The 13,351-nt window shown below is 34.6% G+C and overlaps 1 protein-coding gene across 12 annotated transcripts in view; it reads right to left on the bottom strand.

The window, feature by feature from the left end:
* Positions 1-1,251: 1,251 nt before the first annotated feature.
* PPFIA1 (PTPRF interacting protein alpha 1) overlaps positions 1,252-13,351 on the bottom strand; it is a 59,012-nt gene continuing 46,912 nt past the window's right edge. For 5 of the 12 annotated variants that reach the window (XM_074884409.1, XM_074884413.1, XM_074884415.1 and 2 more), the window contains 7 exons: positions 11,224-11,399; positions 11,034-11,131; positions 9,102-9,277; positions 8,465-8,533; positions 6,351-6,516; positions 5,017-5,087; positions 1,252-3,678 (listed from right to left, as the gene is read on the bottom strand). In XM_074884409.1, the coding sequence (XP_074740510.1) occupies positions 5,029-5,087; positions 6,351-6,516; positions 8,465-8,533; positions 9,102-9,277; positions 11,034-11,131; positions 11,224-11,399 (744 nt within the window). In that variant the 3' untranslated portion in view covers positions 1,252-3,678; positions 5,017-5,028. Of the gene's footprint in view, positions 3,679-5,016; positions 5,088-6,350; positions 6,517-8,464; positions 8,534-9,101; positions 9,278-11,033; positions 11,132-11,223; positions 11,400-13,099; positions 13,127-13,351 lie in introns of all 12 variants that reach the window. The other 7 variants (XM_074884408.1, XM_074884410.1, XM_074884412.1 and 4 more) reach the window with 3 other exon arrangements.

The raw sequence follows: 13,351 nt of genomic DNA, 5'->3' as shown, positions 1-13,351 counted from the left end.
AAATTTTATTACATCTTAATACTCCCTTTCACACCATCCTGTTTTGGATATCGCAGCTACATCGGCTTGAGAGGTTTCCATCTCTGTCAGGGGGTAAAAGGTTCACACGTGACTGCTGACAGGGTATCTAAAGAGCAGGAAAACAATCACAGAAAGGAAAAGGCAGCCTTAACGCTTTAGGAGTTACTTGTTTGCCCACTATCTGTATCTCAAAACAGACTCTAAAGAATGACATTTCTAGCAAAAAAATATTACAAATAAACATGTAAATTCAATGCATAATAAAGGGTAAAGAAAAAAAATGCAGCTGAACAGTTTAACAAGTTTTGAAGGGAGGGACACAACTTACTAAGTCCCAGTCAGTGGGACAGCTACCTCCAGTCACCTAAAGCCAAATGTAGTCAGTTCACAGTATAGGCTCAAATTTTTTTTCCTGGGTAATTTACCTTATAAATCAATATAAATCAATATAGTGTATTTTTTTTAAAGTGGGCTAAAATTACTCTTAAAAATATGTCTGCTAGAGAAGAAAGGCTAACAGAACCTTAATCCCTGTGCAAAAATTACTATGAACAAAAAATGAAATTAAACTCAAGTTATTCTAAATTTTATTAAGCAGTGCACCAAAACTACAACCCTGAAAATGGGATTATCAAGAAGTGAAAAAAACAGTTTCCTTTTAAAAGGCAAAGTAACTCTTTAGTTTCAACAAAAATACCACCCCTCAACTCTTAAAACATGGCATTGTATGTTTTTATTTACCTGAAAATTAAATTCTGCTGTGAACTACTTCACCTGTTCTCTGCTCTGTGTTTTGGCATGATAAATCACTACTGTCCATAAACTGCAAAAGCAACTTCTCGCCTTTTAATTCTCCATCAGTTTGAAAGGATAAAGTTGAAGTTGTAACATCTCTTTTGAGATTCCCTGCCCTCTAAACATGCAAAAATTCCAAGTTTAAAGTTCTCTCAGATAATTCCACCATCTCCTTATTGCAGATAAAACGCATACTTTAATTTTTATAGCACTCTTTCCAACTAAAGCCTTTAAAGACCTTCGGAAATTTACAAAAAGTTATATTTAACCAAGCTTTATTTAAAGATTACTGTAGCATAGCCATATGCCTTTGACACATGCACTTGCATCATCTTCTTTCCAGGGGGGTTTATTAAAATTGAGTGAAAGTGTTTTTCTCAATTTCTCTGATACAGCTTTGCTGTATATAATTCACAGAAGGAAGTCAACACACAGTTTTGCCAGTTCGTGAAAGCTTTTTCTATTTCACTCATTTATTCTAGCTCTCATGTCAATTCCATTGTTCCATAACAGTTAAGGTTTTACAGCCTTAAAATAATAAACGTATGTTCTTTTCACATTTTACAAGTCTATTCCACGTTGTTTTCACTTTTGAGAAGCAACAATACATGACTTTGAACACCTACAATCACATCAGTGACCAGAAACGTCTATGCAATTTTTTCCTAAACAGTGAAGTTTAGCTGAACACTGAGTCAGGATCTCCTTCTGCAGTTTCATTTTAGCTTTTTCTAGAAAGATAGATTCTCTGAAAATATAAAAGAGACTGCAAATGATCAGATAGCAACTCATATAGACAAGCCAGACAAACAGAGATGCATTATTGAACAATGTTTAAAGCATCAATCACAATATTTCTCCATTCCATGCATTCCACATCCTGCTGTTGATCTAGAGGACATGATGAAATATGCTTCACTACTGCTTCGATTATCCTGTAACTTTATCCTTCTGTCTTCTCTTCTACACATGAAATGGTTTACAAATATATTAAAATTGACATAACAGCCCTATTGTGACCCAATTTTGTATTGGTTCCCTCGACTCCTATGTCTCTCTCCAAATATCACTATGGTCATAATCTCATTTTATTAACAAAGCAACTGTTGCTGCTATGTAGAACAGCACTTCAGTCTTCATCACATGGACCAGAATACACTGAAGTTGTGTGAAAGTTTTTTGTTACTATTTTTAAAGGTAAATCATAGCTCTAACTACGAGTAGAAGTAGGCAATAAATCAGTTTTCTTCAGGAAAACTGCTTTTCAAAAACTGATTAATGCGTGTGAACTTGAACAATTCCAAAGAAAATGTCACATCTAACGGAACATTCTACTGGAGAAAAGTCATCATTTGAAACAAGATCTACAGGGCAGCAAACAATCATTAAGATGCTTTATTGACAATATCCACTCACCGTAAAAGTACCTGCCTGCATACAATTAGATCTTAGCTTTTCAATAGTGTTTTATTGGCAGTGGAAAATGCATCAGTACTTTATTGAAAGAAAGCAATAAATAATACTGTGATAAAAATAGTTCAAAAGTAGACTGTACATATTGTTACATAATCTGAAAATACACAAGATTAATAGAAAAACAGAACAGTAACACTGAATTTCAGTTTTACAAGCAAGTTAAAAGTGGAAAACAAAATAAGAAAAAAAGACATGCTATATATATTGTTGCATAATAAATAATGCACCATCTGAACAGATTCTTGCTGGCTTTTTAATATGCCATTTACAAGTGTTGGATACATTTTCTACTCATACAGTCCAAAATGGCTACAACCATCAAAAATTAAAGTCCAGACAACTCTTTAGAACAAGTTTACAAAACACAAAAGATGACTTACGTAAGAAAAGTAAGGCCTTTATTAGAAGTTGCACTGCTTTAGTTTTCAGCCCATTGTACCTTCATCTTTCACTACTCATTTGACATGAGACTGCAGTGCTTCATGATTGGTCCGTTAAAACTAGTTTCACCAGCATCTTTCCACAAGTGTTTTCAATCAAAAAGATCTAGGACAAAAAACTCTGTGGCCTGTGGATTACGACCAGGAATTATTATGAAGTCTATCCTCCTCAAGTTAAGGAAAAAAAAACCACGAAACAGTTCTTGGTTTATGGCTTGTTTTCAGTCACTGTGAAGATACGCTATACAAATACAGCAGAGAGTGTTATGACCAAGTCAATCACTTCTAAAAGGTGTTCCGTTGTGTTATAGTTTCTCCCAGCTTTTAAAACAAGTTATATTTTAAATAAAGACAAATTCCCACTACTTGACAAATCCTCTTTGTGGAAAGGTACAGTTCTGAAAAGAAGAACAATCATGTACCACGCCTTCTACAACAACATATGCTTACCTGAAAAAAAGCTGGACTTGTTTTCAGATCTAAGCTAACATTTCAAAAGACAAAATATATACTGCTTGGTGTCATGATACTTTTACAAAGGTATTAAAATCCTTTTCACCTTCAGTTTCATTATTAAAAAACAATGATAATTACAGTAACTGCATAATTTACAAAAACCCTATATTACTTATAGGGACATATACATACAAGCATTACAGTACATTCAGTTGGAAAGACTAAAATTAGAATAAAAAAATCAGCAATGATTTGATTTGTAGACTGAATAGAAACAGAAAAAGTAAGTAACTATATAAATGAGAAGTCACATAAATATAAGAAACATTTAGATTCTAAAATATTTTCTCTATAGTACTCATGAATTTATTTGCTAATTAAAAACTCTGTAATAAAATATCTCAAAGTGTCCATTTAACAAGTATTAACAGGTTAAGGGTTCCAAATGTTCAAAATGCTGCATATCACCGGTAGAAATAGTGTGGGTAAACTGTAAAAACAACAACAAACAAAAAACACACAAAAAGAAAAAACAAAAAAATTCCATTAGCAGGTTTTTTAAAAACATTTTGTTCCAAGTTTCTCACAAACAGCTCAGTAGTGTAGCAGTCATGCATCAAATTATTGCCAGGCCATGACGTACACAGTTTTATTGCCTTCTGTAATCTTCAGTTGCAATGCAAAGTACATGAGGTCTGCTTTCTAGATTAGGTCATCTGACTATAGAAAATCCTGAGACAGTGGAGAGAATTTGGGGGAGGGGAAGACTTAAAACTTTAATGTCTTGAAACTAAAAAAAATTTAAGATGGCCCCTGAGATTATGAACTGACAGATCCACATGATCTGAGTTGCTATGTGCAAGAGTTTCCCTTCTCATACATTTCATACATAAGAACTCTTGAGAATTAAACTTGTATATGCAAAAAGTTCAGAATTTGAACAAAAGGCATGAGTTGGTAGGGATGTTACTGGTGAGAAGAAAGGAAAGAAGCTGTAAGCAGAAGAGGCAGGCAATTTATAGCCCACGGAAGATAACAGCTAGTGAGAGAAAGATTTGCAGATTCTTTTTTTTTTTTTTTTTTAATTCAATATAGTAAAAAAAATTGGGTTTTCAGACTTGTTTGCAAAACAAGAGAAGTACTGTTCCATGAGAAAATACAGCAGAGGCTACTGAAGAAAAATCATTCCAAATCCTGGAGTAAAACAGGACTACAAATCTTTCATAAGCCAGAATACATGTATTTTGTGTTATCAAGCTGCCTTTTACTGTCAACACTGCTCACAACCACCCAAATTCAGGCTGCAGGTAGCTAAATCCAGCCAGCCAGCCTAAGCAATCACAGTGGCATGAAGTATGCAAGAACTGGAAAACTATGCAGCTACCGCTGTAACAATTCAATATTGAAGCATATTGTAGTGGGACAAATTTGACCAAGACTCTGAAAGATCAGTAGTCTGAACTGCACTGCCACACACTAAATTATTTTCTTTCCGTTGCACGCCTGATTTAGTCCCCTTCCCTCCTCCCCACTTTCACTAGGTGTTTCACTCCAACCTTTGATTTCAACACTTTCTATGTAGTTATTTAGCACACGTCCTTTTTGAGGCTGTTTAAAAAAACCCTCAGAAGAATACAATCTTTACAAAAGTAAATATTTAAACACTCATAGTCTTCATTGCAGAAAATAATCTCTGGATTTTCAATATAACAATCTACCTTGAAAACCTGAAACAGTTTTCTAAGTGTGTAAATTCACTGTATTAAAATACCTGACGTTTTATTTCATAAATAGCTGCTTTACTATTACACCTATCAACTTTACTCACCAGGAGAAGGCTTTAACAGGAGTAGGTCCTTACTGTAGCAGAATCCAATCTTTGTGTTCCTGATACACTGCCTATTTCAAGAAGCATGGGAAGACATGCAGAACACAGCATGCATGTTAGTTTTCAAAAAAACCATCACAGCAATGTGATTACAGCTACTGTAGTCACCCAACTCTAAGGTTACAAGTTAGAAAAGCAGAATTTATTTTACACTTTATATATCATCCACTCCTAGTTTCAGTGGCTAACAAAAAGAATTCTAAAATATCTGCATGCTAACTAGCACACTGAAATTGGCAAAGGTAATTTTAAAATTTATTTTCTATTTTATATGGTTTATATATTTTTATATTTTTTTGTATGATAAAAAGAAAGGGGTTTTACATGGTAAAGACTCCACTCATTTTAATTTACAGAAGTTTCCGTATGAATTCTGGAAAATATTTTGTGCTAGTGACAGTATTTAAAATTTACAACAGCTCACATTTTAGAGTAACATCAGATGCAATGGTTGCTTCTTTGAGCTTTACTCATAAGTACAATTTTCAGAACCCGAGACAACTCTGACAGATTATGTTGAAGTTCTCATCCTGTCTGTTCCAATTAAATAAATACATTTTCCATTTATTTTTACTTGTGTTTTGTAAAACAAATTCAGGTAAAAGTTTATTCTCATGGTACTAAAGAGACTGTTTTTAAACATAAGAGATACCTCATGTGACAATGATCAACTACTTGCAGATGGGTTTTTTCCAGTTAGTTGTTTTTTTTGGTTTTTTTTTTTTTTTAATACGTATCTCTCCATGTGTATGCACACATATACATATAAATCATTAAGTACACAGCAGTGAATGAAGTAGTGATTTCAAGTATGATTAATACTTAAGTGACCACTGCAGAGGGGGTAATGCACCTTTTACTCAAGTTTTAATAATCTCAAAATGATCCGAGGGAGTTTACTCACATCATTTTTGAATGCATTTTACTGCATTTCAGAAGTGGACCTTACATTGGTCTAATTGCTGCTAATTAGAAATTATACTTCAGGTGATTAAAAGACTTCTCCTAAAATGTAATTTTATTTTTCTAGTTTAACATAAATTTATTTCTAACTATCATTCTCATTTTGTTATTCCAGTGAGGTAAGAAGAAACTCCACATCTATTACAGCTTCCTGAAATTATAAAGCACCCTATGGTTAAACACAGTGTTATATATACAACCATGCACAAGGCAGATGCTTTTATGCAGGAAAAAAAGGTAATTTGAACTGAATTCCCCTGCAATCTCAAGCAAAAAAGTGCATCATGCTTAAAATAATACAAAATCAATACCATCAATCTGCATCTTCTTTGGCTGCATAGAGGGTGAAGACATTGAGGTTGTAACTCTGAAATTTGCAGGAAGAGTCTCTGCTGATCCAGCAGCTAAACCTCTTATGTCCTTTGGTCTAAACTTCTTTCTCCATGAAGGTGCTCTCCTAAAGCTCTTATCATCATCCTGTTATATTGATAAACATTAGTGATTCAAAAAATGTAGGATTGTTACTGACATTAAAAGGATTACTGACAATCTTAAGTAAGTGTATCACCACTGAATGAGTTATTTTCAGAACAGTTCAGGTGTAACAGCAGCAGAGGTCTTCATTTGCAACAATCTGTGTTCATTTGCTAGAGTGTGGGCTCTTCAGCTCAGTAACTATGGAAATTCATGTTCTCAGCCCATTTAAGAAAACGTTTCGTACTTTGAATGTTTGTACTTCATGATTTGCAATAATTCTTAAGTGTCACATCACTCATTCTTAGGGGATATGAGAAGTGGAGCAGATCATAAAAGCTGCTTGGGAACACTGACATAGAGGCTTAATTTGAACAATTGCTTTTAACCTTCAATTCTGTCTTACAGGAATGATGATACAGCTATTGTGCTTTCTCATGCTACAAAATACAGGAAGTGATAGTGAGAAAAAAAAGTGTAGTAAATATGATATTGCTGTGCAGTATTTTGCTTAAGCACTTGGGTAAACCTAACTAGTAATTACCCAAGTGCATTTTCCCTCCATTAACACATCTGCATCTTTGAAGTAATATTCCACTTCAGTAATATAATACTGCACTTTCTAAATACAAGTTCAAGTCCCAATTCCAAAATGTCTTTTGCAGTGAAGGTATTGTGTCAGTGCAAATATACCCATTCAGCATCTCAATTTGCCAACTTCACCTTTAGAAACACTTCAAACCTTTGAATGCCATTTTACCTAAAATTTATCCCCTTTTAGAATTAGGAGACAAGTATCCTGAAGAGATCTTAATGATCAAACTACCCTGTGACGCTAGAAGAGAGCAGACATCTGTTCCCTCAAAGCTCCTTCTCTTGAAGTTTGAAATCCATAAGGAAAAATACCTTAGAAAGCTATCAAGCTGCTTTCTGACGATGTTATTAAAACAGAAACATCATCAGATGTTAGAACTGCATACTGAGAACAGAGCTGTCAGGATGTGCCATAAAAGGGCTGTAACAAGTCTATTAGGTAGAAGATGAACACAAAACCAGCCAACGTCTGTCAGAGAAGCTTCCCCTGTTCTCTTCCTCATACTAGCACACGTTTCTGAGATATCATAGGCTCGTTCCCTGACCTAGTTATAACCACGTTAGGGTTTTGCCACTTTAGTCTTCATCTGAACCACTTTCGCCTACACGTGCTACCACATAAACTCTCATTAGCACCAAAGAGGCAGCACAGAGTTAGGAGTCTCTTGGGGAAGTAACACCAGCTTGAAACTGTTCACAGAGCTACAGCATAGAGGAACTTAAAAGTTTAAAGATTTAACACTCTCTCCTTTATGCTATGGATCACAGGGTCTACAAAAAAGTCTCACACGTAGTTTGTTAAGAGTTTTATACTCATTACATTTAAATGAAGTTTATACACTGTAAGATCACAGACTGCCCAACAGAAATTACTTTGATGCGTAAACATACCTGGTAGTCATCTATACCAGTATTAACAGAAATTTACAACACAAGCTTTCTTGAAAAACACTCAAAACCCTTTGAAATACTGCTCATTAGGACAAAGGTTTGAAATGTGCTATACAGTGCCTTTCTCTATCATAGCTTATTCATCTGCCACACTGGTCACTAATTTCCCCACATTTTAGATAGAAAAAGAAGAATCAGCCCGAAGTGCTGCTATTAGATAACCATTAGACTAACCATACAAGCTACAAAAAATAAACTTGCAAATCATCTCAATAGTTTCATATTCAAAGTTATCTTACCTAAATACACAAAAACTGTCATATTCAGAAACTCTCGAAGACAAAGAATCTGAAGTTAAAATTTCTGACACTATTCTGCCAATAGGTTAAAGAGGTTCAAGCTAAACTCTTTCACTTAACAGTTCTGCTAAAGTTCTCAGGACCATAAAATGGGTCAAGTAACTTACTTCATCAAGTCTTCTGTCAGTGCCCATAGCAAGAAGGTTATTAAATTCCCTCTCCAGAACAGCACGAGCCTAAAGTTTATAGTATGAAAGAAATGGAAATTAATTCCAAAAGATTAGTAATTAGTAACCTACAGTAATTTTAAAAACTTAATATAACCCAAAATGTTTAATACTTTATCAGATTAATAAACATACTTAGTACTTGAAAAGTTATGACTTAATTTGAAACTTATTAAAAATTTAAGGAAGACTTAACAGCTCTCCCTTCCCTTAGTTGTGACATGAAAGTTCATGATTTCTGGCTCTAACTTAATTATTTTAGAATAAAAACTAGCAAACAACAAAAAAGATGAGTTTTAGACTAATGTTGTAAAGATGGGCTACGGGGAAAATATTCCAACAATACTTTTTGTTCAAGCAAACTGATCAACCACAACTGTCATTATCAATTAGAAAACAGTAAGAAAAGCACAGTTCTATGTTTTGCTCTTAGAGGACAATAGACAACTTCCCATTTCTAAAGCTTCTAGAGCTGGGAATAGAAAGACATGCAGTTACCTAAGAAAACAGTTCCATTTTTAACCTTGCTAGAGGGAAGAAATGTCCTACTGGCCATAAAGTACTACTTCTTGCTTACCTGTGTGTTTTGAGTGGGTATTTGTAATAAGAGAGCTAATGCATTGTAATCAAATGATTCATCTAAGGCCACAAGTGCACCATGAACTCCGCTCTCTATAAGGTTATTTGCGTATTCTTTAAGACCAATGGACACTACCCAATGGATCATTCTTTCATTGCTCCAGACAAGGACATCTATGGAGAAAAAAAAGTTGTTACCCAATTTATAACAATACAACTTCTCTGAACAAAAAACCTACAGTCCTTTCTTTATCTGTATGCTTGTGTTGGGATTTGATTTTCACATATACACAATTAATCATAAATGCTGTTGAGTAGTAGCTTTCAAGGAATTTTGTTATTTAACATTTAGGTTGTGATCTCATCTGTCCCTGCCTTTTTGGTGTGCATGAAATGCAATGAACTGGCAACAAAACTCCATGCTTAGACTCCACCGCTCAGTGTTAGATCCCTTCCATACAACAGTTTTCCTTGCACCCAGCAGGAATAGTCCTCACTCAATCTCCCCTCTCTGCCTAGAGGGAGGCTACAGTCACAGTTAAGAGACAAGTTCAGCTGGGCATAGTGTTCATGCAGGAGAAGACAGATCTTCTGTTTTACACAGCCACTTAAGGGCTTGGACCTCAAGAGAGATTAAATATTTTGGGGAGAAAAATTTTACTACCCAAAAGAAAAAATCTTATAGCAATTTCTTATGTGCTTCCTACTGAATTTGAACTGAAAGCTTTAATATTGTTTAAAGCTTTATTATTTATTAGTTTTATAATCTTATCTACCTTTAAGTTCTGACAGTGTTCAATTTAGTAACGCAGACTTACTTTCAAGCTTATGTATGCATGCTACTACACTTTTCCACAATCATTAAAGTGGAAAATAAACATATTAGAAGTTTGCTGGAAGGCATTTCATACTGTAACAGCTCAACAGTCAATATACTCTCATCTTCAAACTTCTTCAAGGAAAAACATTATAAAGCAGCATTTACAAGTTCAGCCCAAATGTCAAAACAAAAACTACATTCTCACAAGTAGGTTTTTTTACACTACTCAAGAATGTCTATACCAATCAAACTGCTGTAATGATCCACAGCATGTTTCTGGCTTGTGTCAACTGGCATTCTTCCCAAACAATTCCCAGGAGAAATTTAAGAGTTATATGTTCCAAGGAGCAATCCCCTATAGGCAACAGATGCAGCCATACCGTTCAGGAGGCTAAAAAAAAGCCTACCAGCCACAACACAGACTTGTTTCATGCCAGCTGGTTGCAATTCCTGGGAACACACTCAGGCACAATTAGTAGAATAACCTCCAAAGGGTATCAACACTTCAAAAGGAAAGGGGAAGAGCAAGCACAGAGCCCTTCTAAGCAAACTGTGTACAAGGTAACCCTAAAATTTTAGTGTAAGATGTCAGAAATTACTTCTGATATTAGGCAGGGGAAAAAATTTCTATGGAAAGTCTTGGAAAATACTGTGAATTCTCATCCTACATTCAATAATCACCATGAATCTGGAAGATTTAAACACCTCAGTCACCTGGGTATTTTTTCATAAAGTGCTGCGTCATAAAAATTACCAGCCTCAAGCAACAGTAAAATCACATAGATGCAAAGTTATCATGTCAGAACAGGGAAAAAAAAAACCCAAACAAGAAAAACCCCAAAACTTTTTCAAAACCATCATCCTCCTAAAACATTTAGTTTTGTTTCAAACTGCAGCACAGTAACAGTTTCAAAAATGTCTGCATTTGTAGAACATCTCTGTCCAAGTGAATGATTAAATGATGTGTTTCATGATTTATTGTTTGGGGTCTGCATCCAGACATATCTCCTGATATTTTATAAATAATACCTTTTTTTTTTTTTAAATAAATTTGAGGCAGACCAGTGAAAACACATTAGAATCAGACTGAGGTCAAGACAATGCACTAACCCTTAATTTCATTCTGGCTTTCTTCTCTCTTTCTTTCAAGTTCTTTTCGATCATAATTCAGTCTTCGTAGGCACATAATTCCACACTGAAAACTGTTTCTGTTTAGAAAAGAAAAAAATTCATTAAAAGCCCATTTAGAGATAACAGAAGCGTTTATTTTAAGTTTGGTCTCCAACTTAAATCTATTTACCTATGAAAGCTGTCCACCATTTTAAGTTGCCCACGCAGATCTTTTTTAGTTAAATGATCCAGCATTCGAGCATCAACAAGACATTCCATGAAATAGCTGCGATACTGAGGGAGCCCCAGACTAGGGAGCCATTCATTGCCAATCCACTCATGGTTCATATCACCATAGGCTAATGTCTGTTTTTAAAAGATTAAGGAATAAGCTTATTAAAATGAGAAATAAAAGAGAAAAGCTTTTTTAGACAACATACTTTAAAGTAAAACAACGCTTACTTAATTCTTAACCTGTAAAGATAAGCAAACAAAAATACTGAATACTACATGTGTTTTCTGAAGAAGTCAGTCTCATGAAGGAAAGCAAGTTTAGATATTCAAATCACCAAGTAAAACTGCTTTAATTTATTTTATGTTGAAGAGTATAAAAAAATATGCAAAAACTAATAAAAATAAAAAAGACTAGTCTATACGGTTTTGGTAGCAAGAGCCATAGAATTTCATTTTGTTAAATGAAAGTTAAAAATACTGTCTCTTGAAAACTGGGCGGAGACCATATAAACACAAGACATCAAAAAAAATAACTGCAGGGTTTTTTAATACACTTAAATGTTTTCAGAAACTGATCCCAATCAAGTAAGCAAAAAATGTTGAAAACCCACTACTGAAGAAAAAGCAATTCTGAGTGCTAGTTCTTATCCTAAAAACAAAACAAAAAACCCCAAACCCCCACTTCCTTCACTTCAATTTTGACCTTCAAATCATCAGGCATTTTTGGGAGAAAACTTCTAAAAAGAGAATTTGTAATTATGCATCTAATCACTCCTGAGCAACAAAAAACAGCAACTCTTTTTTTTCAAAAGTCAAGGGTAATAATTCATTTTTACTGTGCAATTAAAAGTCAAAAGCTTTATTTCTCCTCTAGAGGAAGCATCTTCTAGAAAGGAGCAACGTCACATAGAAATGCATTTCTTCAAGCCATCACTAGGTAGCAGACTGAAAGAGCATGTTACTCTTGTAACAGGAAGGCAAGCTATGATTGTTGTCATTGACAATCTGCAAATGAGTATCTGAGACATAGTTAATGAGACTTAAAACAGGTTTAAGCTGGAGGGCAGCCAAGCAAGAAGAGACTACACTGTCCAAAGATACAGATCACAGGCAAATCCTGAGTTTTGTTTAAATCCCTGTATAAAATACTCTACTATCTCAATGCCTGAAATACAATTAGGATTTGTCACCACTTTAAGGGAAAACAATTAATCAAGGAGGATTACAGAATTAGTGCACAGAAATCTACTTAGCTATCTAGGCTCAGTATGTCTTGTAGCACACATCTGTGGCAGTGGCCAGGTTGAACAGGGACTTTCTGCACACAGCAGATACTCATGTTGGAGCCACCCACCACCAAAACACTCCACACTGTCACAAAATTTGATCTAGTATGTTCGATACATAGAATACCACAATGCTTATTAAGAAAGAGTAACTTCATTTTGGCGAGTCATAAGCTAGGAGGACAAGTATTTCAGAAGGCTTAATGATAACAAAGACTTCTGAACATTCTTCTCCTAACGGCCTTATTAAAAATCCTTATGCATAGCTTTTTTGTGATGTACTATGTAACAAAGCATTTTACAAATTCTCAATGATGAACCACCAAACCTTGGGAGTTCTAGAAAACATCAGAATATTTAAATCACCTAAATACAAAAATGTATCTTCCAAGTATTTACTATACAGACAAGCTTGTAGTTTCCCCTCTCCCAATCCACACCAAGAGTCACTAAAAGAAACTGCTATAAAGGAAAAACAGATTCTTTCATGCTCTAATTATTGTGACAGTTTACATATAATCTATAATATTACATAAAGTTTCCAACCTGAGCCCAGCTTCCCTCCTCATCTTCCTGTTACGTGGTTAGAAAAGCAAAAGAACACATACATATTAGTATTTAAGTTTAGTAAGGAGATCAAAGTTAAAGATGCACTGCAAGACTAAGTCTACTGCATATCAAAAAAAATCTAGATAAAGCAAGCATCATGCATTGTAAAAAACCACACAAGGCACTCATTTTTGTATGAGAGGCTGCAAAACCCATCTACTGATTAAGTTTTCTGGAGACAAGACATTT

This window comes from Strix uralensis, chromosome 15, assembly GCF_047716275.1.
Source record: "Strix uralensis isolate ZFMK-TIS-50842 chromosome 15, bStrUra1, whole genome shotgun sequence".
NCBI lineage: Eukaryota > Metazoa > Chordata > Aves > Strigiformes > Strigidae > Strix > Strix uralensis.
The sequence above is the reverse complement of the archived record's forward strand: the minus strand, read 5'-3'. Positions and strand labels throughout refer to the sequence as shown.